The 14,852-nt window shown below is 40.5% G+C and overlaps 1 protein-coding gene across 1 annotated transcript in view; it reads left to right on the top strand.

Moving 5' to 3' along the window:
- LOC126379950 (endochitinase) overlaps positions 1 to 7,485 on the top strand; it is a 32,672-nt gene extending 25,187 nt beyond the window's left edge. The window contains exons 5-12 of the mRNA XM_050028983.1: positions 1,075 to 1,297; positions 1,620 to 1,743; positions 2,437 to 2,634; positions 3,665 to 3,961; positions 4,597 to 4,761; positions 5,001 to 5,075; positions 5,609 to 5,683; positions 6,082 to 7,485. Of these exons, the coding sequence (XP_049884940.1) occupies positions 1,075 to 1,297; positions 1,620 to 1,743; positions 2,437 to 2,634; positions 3,665 to 3,961; positions 4,597 to 4,761; positions 5,001 to 5,075; positions 5,609 to 5,683; positions 6,082 to 6,204 (1,280 nt within the window). The 3' untranslated portion in view covers positions 6,205 to 7,485. The remainder of the gene's footprint in view (positions 1 to 1,074; positions 1,298 to 1,619; positions 1,744 to 2,436; positions 2,635 to 3,664; positions 3,962 to 4,596; positions 4,762 to 5,000; positions 5,076 to 5,608; positions 5,684 to 6,081) is intronic.
- Positions 7,486 to 14,852: the final 7,367 nt, after the last annotated feature.

A 14,852-nucleotide genomic window follows, 5' to 3' on the forward strand; every position in this document is an offset into this window, starting at 1 on the left:
AATTGATAAGTTCCTCGACCATGCAGACATTGTACAGCTATCTAGAGCGCCATTTAAAATATTGACTCATTTACCGCGGCAAACAAAGAAAAACGCTCCCATAAAACCAGCAGTTTACCTAGTTGCAGTCACAAGTTTTGTCTTTTATATTTTCTATCGTGAACATAATACTGCGGAGCGGGGCAATGAGGTATGCGATTAAAAATGTTGCCCAGCATTTTGCATTACGACGTGACTGCCTCCCGGCTCCCTCGCCGGCGGGAATTCTTATTTCTCTATATTAGTCTCTTTGCTTTCGCTCTGCGAAAAATGTCAGTTTCTGCGAATATACTTATCACTGCAATAAATCTTCTTAGCAAAGAAAATACTAGTCTTTAATTGCTTTGTGATCACAGTAGGAAACGTGACAACACTGCGAGACAACAGAAAATAAATGAGAATTCTATATTTTACCCGCAAGTGTTGCACGTGTATGTTTAGTCGAGCAGATAGGATTGCTGGTTATTATATCGTGGAAGAGATATGTATTATAGGTGTACTGCCCACACAATGTTTTCAATGGATTGCATGCTTATAAGAAAAGAGGATAAAAATTGTTTGAAATGCTAGACGGTTCTAGAGCGTGGGATGATATTACTGTCTGAGCAAATAGACTGAGCCTTCGCGAGTGACGTGCTAGTTAATGCCCCGAGGCCTTGCTCTCCTCGGGCAATCTGTGAACACATTTTACGTTGATTTTTAATCTATGTGGGTATAACCGACCCCGCCGGCGTGGTCGACGACTTCCCTCAATCAGCGCTTATCTCTATCGACCCACTAGGGTCGATTAATTCTTTGAAATATTCTCAGACGACGCCCTGAGCCGAGGTTCGCGCCCAACTGGGCACCCTCAGACCTGTTGTCTTAAAACGTTGTAACGGGTGAGAGCCTTCAGCGCTCCCCATTTGTCCGGCCAAGTAGTTAATGCCACCTGCGGCAAATCTACAATAAGTCATGTAAAAAAAAAGGGTATTCTGTCACCTCCTTAGTATCAACAAGAAGAGACATCACATAGACTATTAAATCTGATTTTAGATTTCTTGAAGAAATACGACTTTGACGGGTTGGACCTTGACTGGGAGTATCCCGGGGCGGCGGACCGAGGCGGGTCATTCTCCGACAAGGATCGGTTCCTGTACCTGGTGCAGGAGTTGCGACGGGCATTCGTCCGCGCCGGCCGCGGCTGGGAACTCACTGCCGCGGTGCCGCTGGCGAACTTCAGACTCATGGAGGGGTACCATGTGCCTGAACTGTGCCAGTAAGTACGATTCACATACATAGATATACTCACGCCCGTAGCTCCTAACTGGGTAGGCACGGCCGAAAGTCATGAATAAACAACCCGCAGCCATTTATGTTCGTTTGTGTTTGTGTAATTCCTAGCTTATGATTGGCTGAAAAAATAAATTGAAAGTACTTAAGTAAATGCTGTTTTAACGATGCGGTTGAAACTCAAGTTACACCATTAACTCTAGGTACTTACTTATTTAGTAATCTATGGTTACACGATAGGGCCTTTCCTGAAATCCTAACCCTGATGCACCAAGAAGAGTAAAATGCAATTATTTCTCGTTTCGCAGGGAATTGGACGCTATTCACGTGATGTCATACGATTTGCGCGGCAACTGGGCAGGCTTCGCCGATGTGCACTCTCCTTTATACAAGCGCCCTCACGACCAGTGGGCTTACGAGAAACTTAACGTGGTAAGTTGGTTGTAGAGTTTATTTTTAATGGCCACTGTACACACAGACAGGAAAAAGGATATTTTAAGAAAATCAGCGCCGCTTTTGTTGTGATATTGTAGCGGACCCAACTAGTTGGCCACCTAGTTCCGCTCATATGCAACAGATGGCGCCACATTCAATAATGCAGTCTTCAAGCAGTTCTGAAACGCGGTATCGAAGTTTACACAGCAAGACGCATATATACAACTTCCAACACAACACTGTTGGATCGTCGATCCCTAGTCACACTACTAACTTGTGGCTAGCGGGGTACTATGCTCAGTTCGGTACCCCGAAAACATCCTTTGGCGGCAGCACACCCTCGCCGCCAAAATATCAATGAACGAGTACGTAAGAGCTCGAAAACTAAGGATTTAAAAACTTTACCACTTTATCAAGCGATGGCTGTACCCTGACTACCCCAATTGGGAATATAGTCGTGACCTTTGATTAATTTGTAGTTTACAGTACTATTTATTGATTCCGTCCTTTGAAGGCCACGTTAAACCGTTCGTCCCAGTATTAGCCGTAAAAAGCAACTCTACAAACCCATAGTGAAGCAGCGTGGCGGAGTATGCTTCATAGCTCCTCCGGTTAAGTGCCCAGCAGAGGGAAGTAAATAGGCTGTTTATCTATATGTTTATAAACTATCCAAATTGTATTGCTTTTCAGAACGACGGTCTACATCTTTGGGAAGAGAAGGGTTGCCCCAGCAACAAGCTGGTGGTGGGAATCCCATTCTACGGGCGCTCGTTCACACTATCTGCTGGAAACAACAATTACAACCTCGGCACTTACATCAACAAGGAGGCAGGCGGCGGAGACCCCGCGCCCTACACCAACGCCACTGGGTTCTGGGCTTATTACGAGGTGACAAGAACTATTATCATATATACTGGCATCATGTAGAGAGAATGAATGTAAAAGATTTATGATCCAGGATGTCTGAAAGAAGGGTTTGCCGAGTCTGCATGACAACCGCGCCGCGCACGGTGCGGATTGAGCGCTTGGACCAATAAACGTTACGAATGCTATCTACGTAGATGGACGTCAAACGGCTATTGGTGGAAGGCCTCGATATAATTCGCGCCGCGCGCGGCGCGGTTGCAGAGCCTACAGGTCAAGATTACTCCAAACCGGCGAGCGTGCATGAACTCTTTGATGAGAGTGGTAGAAACGAAAGTGGTGTGTCAGGATCGTAGTAAGTAGAACTCCGTGGCCTCTGCCTACCTCAACGGGAAATGAGCATATTCTTATGTATGTATGTAATACTATAATTATAAGATCGTAAAAATTATGACGAACTTTTCTTGCCGAGGTTCTTCTTGCATCTTCGCTTTTCCCCGGCTATACAGGTTGTGAGAAGCTGCAGTAGTATTAAGCAGATGCGACGTTAGTTAGGTAAAAAATGACGATTTAACTATGTTACTTACCTACTGAATAAACCTATTTTTGAATTTGAATTTGTTCAGGTGATCTGCCTATAAAATGGTCCATATTCATTCTGTTTGTCAGTATTTACGTCATGGTCGCACTACCATAACCACTCCGGTTGATTGAGAGGACCCTTGGCTAGACCATCATAATTATTAAGGCTTTTTATTTTAGATGTAGGAATATGTGCGGACTCAACTAGTTGACCAGCTAGTTCCGCCCACATGCAACAGATGGCGCCACCATTAAATAATGCTGTCCTGAAACGCGCTATCGAAATTTACTAAGAGTGACGCATATAATACAACTTTTAACATGTTTCAAGCGGATCTTCGATCTCTAGTCACACTACCAACTTGTATGCTTTTGGTACCCAGATACCATCCTTTGGTGGCAGCACTCCCTCGCCACCAAAAATATGTTGTGAATACCCTGTTCTGAAGTAACACAACTATTATACCCCCAGATCTGTACGGAAGTAGACAAGGAAGGTACCGGATGGACCAAGAAGTGGGACGAGCATGGCAAATGTCCCTATGCATACAAGGGTACACAGTGGGTCGGCTACGAAGACACCAAGAGCGTGGAGATTAAGATGAACTGGATCAAGCAGAAGGGCTACTTGGGAGCGATGACCTGGGCCATCGACATGGATGACTTCAAAGGCCTATGTGGAGACGAGAATCCTCTTATAAAACTTCTTCATAAACATATGAGCTCCTACACCGTACCGCCACCCCGCACTGAAAATGCCACGCCCACGGTAAGTTTATATTAATAGTAATAACTAATAACAGTATACCTTTGACCTACGCTTTAATGGTTCTCTTTTAAGTAGTCCGTATTAAACATTTATGAAGGTTATAAAAAGGTTCTCCCTTTGCTGTTCTTAGCACGCCGTTTGGGTTATATTTTGACGCTAATTATTAATGAAGGGTCAAAATGCAGTATAAAAATAGAACACATACTAATGCTAAAGAGAAAAAAAATAACTGATATATGTAAATGTATTAATTTACATAGGTACCTAATGTGTATCGGGACCGCCCTGGATCGTGAATACCCATATATTATTTTAGTAACGAAATTAAGGAGATAAATTTACTCTTAAAATCAGTTGCGAAATCATCAATCGATTACAAAACAATGTCCGCTACAAATTTTATTTCCCTGCAAAATTCAATTTTTAGATCTGTCTGTTAGGTACACACTTCACCAAAGCAAATAAATACAACCGACGCAAAGATGAAAAACAAAATAAATCTTTATTTAATTTAGTGCCAGTTGCCGCCAGCCGCCAGCCTTCCAGCTAACTCAGTCGCGGGAATAAATAAATAATATTAAGACGTCAAAAGTCAATTCAATTGGCGGCTTGGTTGAATAAATTTTATTTTGCAGCCCGAGTGGGCGCGCCCACCGTCGACGCCTGCGGATCCGTCGGAAGGAGACCCCATCCCGACTACGACTACAACTGCTAAACCGACTACAACTGCCAAACCGACTACAACCACCACTACAACTACAGCTAAACCAGAGGAACCTGCTCCTTCGGAACCGACTTCGGTAATTATTCAATTAGGTCTAGTCAATCAATTAGGCAATAAGCCTGGATATGAAAACTAAGAATGTTTCATTTAGCTTTAAGAGTAAAGAGCGTAATAGGAATCACAAAAAAAAGTGAAATTATCAGTTATTTTTGAGATGTTTTTTGTAGATTTTCCTTTTGTTTCTGCACAATTAGATTCAGTACGAAATACCGAGACCGAATTTCCTCTGATGTTCCGTGTTCCCCTTTGACACAGGAGACTGCGTCGGTGTCGACCACAGCCGCGCCACAGGAGGGATCGTCGCAGCCTGAACCCGAGGAACCTCCCGCTGTAAGTCTGGTTTACAAATACATGTGCAAACTGGGATACAACCTCTAGGCTCCTAATAAAAGACGAATTGGTTCTGTAAACACATGTAACTAAGCAGATATAAGATGCCACTCGACATTCGAACCACCGTGATCACTTCCGTGACCTTTCGACGTGTTTGGGATCTTGAGTGAGTCAATCAAAACGCAGTCCCTCTTCCTTCACCCGCCCCCACCCCTTTACCTCAGCTAGTTGAAAAGTTATTTGGTTGTGTCGTCGATATGCACAGAACGCAATCATATAGTACCACAAGCCGCGCTGGGGCTTATAAGTATGTTTATTATCATTGCGAAAACGAAATGAGTCTCTAGAAACATTTTGGTGAAGCATAAGATGTGAACTATTTATAATTTAAAGAGACAAAGATAACAACGCTGTAGAGTCGATATGGCTAGTAACAAGTTAAAAACTAAGTACTCGTAATGAGTTATGGAAAAGTTGATCTCTCAACGAGAATTTTTTTTTAATTGTTTTTATTTATTTTCGTTTTACAGGAGAATGAAATTGATAACCCTGATGTGTGCCAGTCGGACGATGATTACGTACCTGATAAGAAGAAGTGTGATATGGTACGTTGGACATATTTCGTTAATAGTACCTAAATGTTGTGTAATATTCTATTCCACTGACTTCGTTATGAGTGTGAATTCATATTTGGATCATAAATATCACCAGAATTTGTGCCTTGGTAATTGCAATAGGCTCGCTCTCTATTACATGGGACATAAACCTAGCTGGCGAGGAGTTGATGTATAGACACCTTTTGTTAAATGTTATAATATTTTATAAGTACTTCTAGAAAATGTGGACGCATGAAATATGTACTCCATTGCTCCACTTTGGTAATAAAGTATAAAACACGATATAAAGATAGAATATGGAAATAAATTACATCAATAACTTAGCTTTTCATCGTTTACTTATCACATGAAAGACTGGCTTTACAAAATTATTATTTATTTTCTAGTACTGGAGGTGCGTTAACGGCGAAGGCGTACAGTTCACCTGCCAACCCGGCACAGTGTTTAACGTGAAACTGAACGTCTGTGATTGGCCAGACAATGCGCACCGCGACGATTGCGAAATGTAGTATGAACGACAACCTATTGCGCGTCAACAAAGACAACCCTTACTCAGCAAACAGGACCAGTCAAGCAAGTTATCAAACACCGAGACAGAATTTACAAATAGCAACTGCACAATGGTTTGTTGCTACATGACATGTCCCCGACACATCATAATTTATAAACCTAAAAACTCGACCCAGCATGTGATCTAAATTAAGTAAATTATTTGCTAAGTAAATACATATAAAGAAAACGGTTCGTTTTACGTCAGTTTTTAGTAGAAAACCTATAGTGTGATGAACCGTTTTCAAAAAATATATTGAGCAACAAATATATTAACCCGTAAGGTAAGGTATACCCGCCTGAAATATTAAAACGAATAATGTTTTTGTTATTTAATAAGACTGCATCGTTTCGGGCTCTGACACCGAATGCGAGTATCCACTAGTGTTGCGAAACTATCGATAGTTTCATCTCGAAAAGATAGGCCTATTGAGCCAAATAAAGTTCTAAACTATCGATAATAACTCGATACCTTACAATAGCATATATGCAGTGCAATACTATAGATAATATCTTAGCTCACGGAAATAAAACTCTCGATAGTTTTGTTTCTGTAGTCTGTAGTAGTAGTGTAGTGTAGTTTTGTATGGATAGTGTTGTTTTGGTCTAAGTATCGATTAAACTTACAATTAACTTTCGACAGTCGACTAGCGATCGGCAACACTAGTATCACGCGAGACGTAAATTATATCAAGAAGATTATTTTAAGAGAATTAAAAGTAAACATTATTAAAATATCTTCCATGAATATAGCGAGATGCTCGAACGTCGCTGGCAGAGCCTGCAACATTAACAATATAAATATTAACCATTAGTTATTGGATTTGCTCATGTTTAGCCTTAACTTTAGAATAAGTCGAGTTTGTCGATACAAGAATCGGTGAGGCAACCGAGTGGCGGGGGAGAGTTACCAAGTAACTAAATTTTTCAAATGGAAATACCTTTAAAAATATTAAATTAAGAGAACGTAACATTTGTAAGTTCATTTTAAGATACAAACCTCTATGAAATGTCAATGGTGCTAACTGATATTAGAGCGCCATATTGGTATTAAAGACAAGTGTAAAAACAAATTATACTTTGGTATATTGTTTGATATCTCCCTCCTCGACAGTGGTGGCAGAGCATTACTGCTCATCCATCAGGGAACTTATGTAAATGTCTCCGCTACACGTGCAACGCAGATTTTCTCATAGGCTATTTATTTATTTCGATTAAGGTAAATAAAACCATGAAAACTGTTTCTCGACTTTCATTTTTCAACGTTCTTAATGTAACCATTGAACGGTGTTGAAGCAGAGGCCATAGCTGGATCACATATAGGGTACACAGACGGATCATACACAAGCCAAAAAATAATGTACACAAATTAGATTAAAAATAATATTAATGACTACCTCACTCAGAAAGTCGATCCCTCTTTAAACTATAATAATATTTGTGAGAACATGCTAATATGAACATTTAAAGTTGTTTCTTTGAATAATATGAGCTCACTTGTTTTGCTTATACGAGTAAAGTAAGCTATGTATATTTATGTTCGGTTATGTACACGTTAACAGGCTCACGATCTGGAGGTTCGGGTTCGATTCCCGATGGGGACATTGTCGAAATCACTTTGTGAGACTGTCCTTTGTTTGGTAAGGACTTCTCAGGCTTGAATCACCTGATTGTCCGAAAAAGTAAGATGATTCGGTGCTTCGGAGGGCACGTTAAGCCGTTGGTCCCGGCTAATAGCCGTAAAAACACCTCCACCAACCCGCATTGGAGCAGCGTGGTGGAGTATGCTCCATACCCTCTCCGGTTGTTTGAGGGGAGGCCTGTGCCCAGCAGTGGGACGTATATAGGCTGTTTATGTATGTATGTACGAGTATGTATGTATGTACACGTTTGTACTATCGGCCATTATCTCTTCTTTACTAACCTACTCATAGTTTATGTAAGTTATCCAGAGACGAGGCTCGTGTAAATGTTCGCCCACCTGTATAATTAAGTATATTTTACAAAACTATTTGCATTTATAAAAGACCAAACCAATTTTATATTATAAGCTCAGCTTATTATATTCATCAGCGCCTACTCAGCGATTAGTGAGTACGGAGAAAGTAAAATAAAATTAGAGAAAAATAATTCATAAGTCTTCTTCATTGGAATCTCTTATACTCGTATAAAGAGCTTATTAAGTACTTGGAATTTTTGCCATTATATCGACTGCTTTAATTATCTACTCGTGTATAGTAGATCGATCCCTCCAAGCAACAGCCTCCGTGGTCTAGGGGTTGCGTTAAGCTCACAATCTGGAGGTCCGGGTTCGATTCCCGATGGGGACATTGTCGAAATCATTTCGTGAGACTGTCCTTTGTTTGGTAAGGAATACACCAACCCGAAGTGGAGCAGCGTGGCGGAATATGCCCATACCACCTCCGCTTCGGCCTCTGTGGTTCAGTGGTTGAGCGTTGTGCTCACGATCCGGAGGTCCCAGGTTCGAATCCTGGTGGGGACAAATCACAAAAAATCACTTTGTGATCCCTAGTTTGGTTAGGACATTACAGGCTGATCACCTGATTGTTCAAAAAGTAAAAAGACCCGTGCTTCGGAAGGCACGTTAAGCCGTTGGTCCCGGTTATTACTTACTGATGTAAGTACGTAGTCGTTACATGAGTCATGTCAGGGGCCTATGGCGGTTCAGTAACAACCCTGACACCAGGTTTGATTGGGTTGGTAAATCACCTCACAATCCACACGATAGAAGAAGAAGAAGAGGACCTCCGCTTGATCGGAGAGAGGCCTGTGCCCAGCATTGGGACGCATATACTCTGTTTATGTATTTATGTATAGTAGGTACCAATTCTCCACCCGCGACATGGTCCGCGTAGAGTTCAGGAGGGTTAAAAAGCCCACTTTGAAGAAATTCATCTGTAAAAGCAATATTGCTATTTCATATTTGTTGACAACTTGACATTGCGCACTGACTTTTATGTGCGCCAATGTAAAGTAAAGTTTATTAGAATCTACAAAAAGACAAATACAGTAACAATTGACTTATAGTTAAGAGTACAGCATCTCTTTGTGGAGGGCCGATGCCTATACTAGGTGAAAACCTGTATTATAGGTCACCCCCAACGGGGCCGGTTTTAACGGCCTCTGTGGTCCAGTGGTTGAGCGTTGGACTCACGATCCGGAGGCCCCGGGTTCGAATCCCGGTGGGGACATATCACAAAAATCACTTTGTGATCCCTAGTTTGGTTAGGACATTACAGGCTGATCACCTGATTGTCCGAAAGTAAGATGATCCGTGCTTCGGAAGGCACGTTAAGCTGTTGGTCCCGGTTACTACTTACTGATGTAAGTAAGTAAGTCGTTACATGAGTCATGTCAGGGGCCTTTGGCGGCTCAATAGTAACCCTGACACCAGGGTTGATGAGGTTGGTACGTCACCTCACAACCCACACGATAAGAAGAAGATAGGTCACCCCCTCCCTAAATTAAAAACAAATGAGAAGCTTAAAATTAATGTTATATAATAGTGTAGCAGTTATAATATTAGTATGGATATTGGGAATATCGATATTGTAATTTAACGAATCCTACTCCATTAAGCGCGTGCGAGATATTGTTAGGCAATTTGGGTAGCGAGCTACCTACTTACTAAGGCAAAGCGCGGGGAACCAATTTCGATATACATCTAGCTTTCAACATTATACCAAAATCAAAGAGCTATAGAGGCCAAATCTAAACAACCTGCTTTAGGCAAGTTGCATACAATTACGAATAAAAAGCGGCCAAATGCGAGTCGGACTCGCCCATGAAGGGTTCCGTAACAGCAAGTAACATAATATAAAAGTTTTTTTTAGTTCGTAGTAACTTTTGATGTTTTAACTATGAAAGTAAATTACGGTTTACGATTTATGATGTATTAAAAAAAAACTACTTACTAAATCTGGTTCAAACCAATTTTCGTTGCATGCTAATCTACATCATATATTTTTTTAGTTTTATCCTCTTATTTTAGAAGTTACAGGGGACACACACACATTTTACCACTTTGGAAGTGTCTCTCGCGCAAACTATTCAGTTCAGAAAAAAATGATATTAGAAACCTCAATACCATTTTGGAAGACCTATCCATAGATATCCCACACGTATGGGTTTGATGAAAAAAAATTTTTTGATTTTCAGTTCTATGTACAATTGGGGGACCCCCAAAATTTATTGTTTTTTTTCTATCATTGCGTAAAAATCTTAATGCGGTTCACAGAATACACATATTTATCAAGTTTCAATAGTATAGCTATTATAGTTTCGGAGAAAAGTGGCTGTAACATACGGACGGACGGACAGACAGACGGACGGACAGACATGACGAATCTATAAGGGTTCCGTTTTTTTGCCATTAGGCTACGGAACCCTAAAAACGACAGTTGTTTTTTTGACGTGACTTATTTGTAGATTTTCCGCATGTGGCATTATCTACTTGGTCGGAGAAAAGACAGTGAAGTCCAATAAATCATAGGTATGGGGTGTCACTTCCCGTATATTTTATTTGATATCATTGTCCCTTTACAATAAAGGCAAATTTACAATAAGTCACTGTTGACGATGAGACAAGTAGGCTCGCCGCATACAACTTCTTCATAAAATAAAAACTAATTCGCAAAAAATAACACAAAAAATAAAAAGTAACAGCCTCCGTGCTCTAGTGGTTAGAGCGTTAGGCTCACGATCTGGAGGTCCGGGTTCGATTCCCGATGGGGACATTGTCGAAATCACTTTGTGTGACTGTCCTTTGTTTGGTAAGGACTTTTCAGGCTTGAATCACCTGATTGTCCGAAAAAGTAAGATGATTCCGTGCTTCGGAGGGCACGTTAAGCCGTTGGTCCCGGCTATTAGCCGTAAAAACACCTCCACCAACCCGCATTGGAGCAGCGTGGTGGAGTATGCACCATACCCCCTCCGGTTGATTGAGGGGAGGCCATCAAAAAACAGGACAAATAAAAAAAAATAGTCTTCTTCTATCGTGTCGGTTGTGAGGTGGAATACCAACCCCATCAACCCTGGGGTCAGGGTTATTATTGAGCCGCCATAGGCCCCTGACATGACTCATGTAACGGCATACTAGTAAGACTTAAATGGGATTAGACTGGACATGTTTGTCGCATGCACCCTGAGCGGTGGGCACGAATCCTCAGGCATTGGTTGCCTCAAGGCGGGTACATACGAGTTGGACGCTTGCCGGAGGGACTGGCAGCGAAAAATGGAAAGAGAAAGGGTAGGCCTTTGCCCAGCAGTGGGATCTTTTAGGCTAGATTAGATTATTATGTATGTATTATTGTGTATGCTTGTACACGCTATCTGCCCTCTCCTCGTTAATCTTTCACTCTAACAGGCCTACTGAAAGAAATTTCTGTTAGAAAATAAGTTTTGCCTTTTGTCTCTCCTCATGTTGTCATATTGTGTTTCCGTGTTATCATGTGTACAATAAATTATTAAATAAATAAATAAAATAGAGACACGTACGTACTTTTTCTAACAATTCTAGAATTGTAAGGAAATACTGAGATATGACGTCATGACGTGCTCTCTATTTTATTTTATTTATTTCATAATTTATTGTACACAGGATAACACAGAAACACAATGTGACAACATGAGGAGAGACAAAAGGCACAAATTATTTCTAAAAGTATCGTTTTGCCTTTTAATAAAAATTTGGTATCTCACATGTTTTTTTTAATAAGAGACAAAGATGAACAAGCGTATAATGAATGAGGGTGTACAGCAGTGTATTCTCGTACGTTTGTGTGACATTCAAGTGCCCCAGAAGACACGACCCGAGGGGAAATTTTCAATATCTCGGCTTATTCCCATAACGTAGATGCCGAATTTAATATAATATGTACCTAATTTGCCATCACAATATTAAAAAACACGTGTGTAACGTCAGGAGTGTAGATTGTTGCTCACAGCTTATTTTCATATTGAGTATATTGAGTTTCAAAAGAAAATGATATATTCTACATTTTCTAAATGAAACCTATAAATTTAAATATCCATATTATAGGTAGGTACTTGTGGCTCTGCCCACCCCATTTGGGATTACGGGCGTGAGTATGTATGTATGTATGCATATTATAGGTAAGTACTTACTTCAAGTAAATAATTAGGTCAGCTTAAAAGAGAGTTTACCTAGTCGTATTAAAACGTTTACATCATTTCCCCAGCGTTATCCTGTTTTCACAGGGTCCGCTTACCTAACCTGAAGCTTTGACAGTTTCGGATTTTTACAGAAGCGGATTACCAGCCCAATATAGATTAAAGCACATATTTTCGAAACGCATTTATCGGGAATGTAGATTTCCTTACGATGTTTTCCTTCACCGCTGAGTACGTGATAATAATGTATAAGTAATGCATATATGAATTTGAAAACAAATTCGAAAATCGTTGGTTTAGATCCGAGCTGGGGTTTGACTCTCACAGTGCGAGTCAAGTGTTCTTCCAACCAGTTTATCAAGGTTCCTAATAACAACGTTCTTCTTCTTCTTCTCTCGTGTGACATGACTCACGTAACGACTACTTACTTACATCACTAGTAGTAACCGGGACCAACAGCTTAACGTACCGTCCGAAGCACGGATCGTCTTACTTTCGGACAATCAGGTGATCAGCCTGTAATGTCCTAACCAAACTAGGGATCACAAAATATTTTTTGTGACATTTCCCCACCGGGATTCGAACCCGGGACCTCCGGATCGTGAGCCTAACGCTCAACCACTGGACCACGGAGGCCGTTAATAATAACAACGTTTATATTACATTTAAAGACCTGAGTGTTGGTAGTTGCGTAGAGAGAAGAGTAGTATCAAGAGTATAAACACCCGAGTCGCGTGAGGTAGTCTATCCCTGTTACATGTTAATAATAACAGTAGCAATACTGTAGCCACATTACAAATCCCGGCATTTTATTAAGGCAAATAACGATAACGAAGGCTGAAGCCGTTCAAAATTAATCAGCCTTGGGCGTATTTTGGTGGGGAGATTGTAATGATGTTTATTAACCTTTAACTTGTACACCACCGTTTAGCACCGTAAGCGTGCGACTTTTTCTCGCCTCGACATACGTCCCCCATCACTCTCTCACTGTACTGCAAAGAAAGAGATGATCTCTGTCGCGGCGAGAAAGAGTCACGTGCTTACAGTGCTAAGCCCACAGATCTTTTTTGAGTTTGTCGGATTTTGAAAAATGATTTGAGAAACTCTGTAATACAAACATACATAAATCAGTTCGAAAAACGCGTGACTTTCATCGCAGTTTCTCGGGTTCGAATTCCGGCTCCCGATTGCCCATGATTCTGAGTTAATATCAAGTGGAATTTTCCGTCGCAAAATTAATGTTTTTTTTCTCAATTCTATACTTTTACTTTTACAAAATTATGAGCTGAATCATCCCCCTCAGTATTTGTTACGATGTCACTTACACCCTGTACATGTACATACAACACAAGTAGATAGGAATCAAATGAAATTTCTTGTCGGAAAACTTATGAAAATTTTAGTGTTTGTTTAAATTAATTTCAATTCAATAATTTAGCGACGGAAAATTCTACTTGATATCAACTGAGAATCATGATCTGACTGAACCAGTCTTCAAAGTTTTCGTTACGATGTCACTAACACCCTGTATAAATACACACTAGCTTTCGGTCCGTGATTCCGCGATGATTTCGATTATCGCGCGTGGTATGTTTATTCGAACTCTTAATAATGTTAAAGAAATTTGGTAAAAAGATAGATTAGACCTTAGGACTAATCTATCTCTGTACCAAATTTCATTAAAATCGGTTCCGTAGTTTTGGCGTGAGAGCGAATAGACACACAGAGTTACTTTAAAATGTATAATATTAACCTACTATTTATTAGAGCAGGGAGAGCGTACGCACTCCGTAATAGGAGACTTTTTGTTTTTACGGCCGACTGTCTGTACTCCCCCCAATAACAATTACAAGGGCCGAATACTGGTCATTCTAAACGCTTCCTTATTTTCTGTTCTGAGAGTTTCATACTTGATGTCTTGAATGGGAAGTACCACTTCAGTCATTAGCAGTAAAAGAAACATGGAATACTAACGTATATTTAAAAATGAATATCATAATAATGATGTACCGCATTGTGATATGTCACCACGTAAAATGATAGATTCTCACGCCCTCGCATGTGATAATTATGTTTGTTATACACCGTCCTTGCGAAGTATTTACTCTAAGATCTTCGGTCCTTGGGTTTGGACCTGTGGTTTTTTTAAACTGTAGTATATGCTAGGGTTTTTTCTTGTCCTAAAAGATACGAATAAAACAGTGAAGAAACCATTATAAAAGCATTAAGGCGCTTAAATGCTACGTTGCATCATAGCAGTGGGGGCGTAGGTGGAAGCACAAACGTAGCTATCGCCTACGCGACCGCGGCGCTACGGCGTAGCACATCGCTACGCTTTGTGTTCACTTCATTAAAAATTCATCAATTATCTCAAACTTTGAAGTCAAAAGATTTGGTACCTTTTATGTTAATTTAGTTTAAGGATAACCGGACGGGTCGGTCCTTATGCTAACCG

The sequence above is a fragment of the Pectinophora gossypiella genome, chromosome Z, assembly GCF_024362695.1.
Source record: "Pectinophora gossypiella chromosome Z, ilPecGoss1.1, whole genome shotgun sequence".
Lineage (NCBI taxonomy): Eukaryota > Metazoa > Arthropoda > Insecta > Lepidoptera > Gelechiidae > Pectinophora > Pectinophora gossypiella.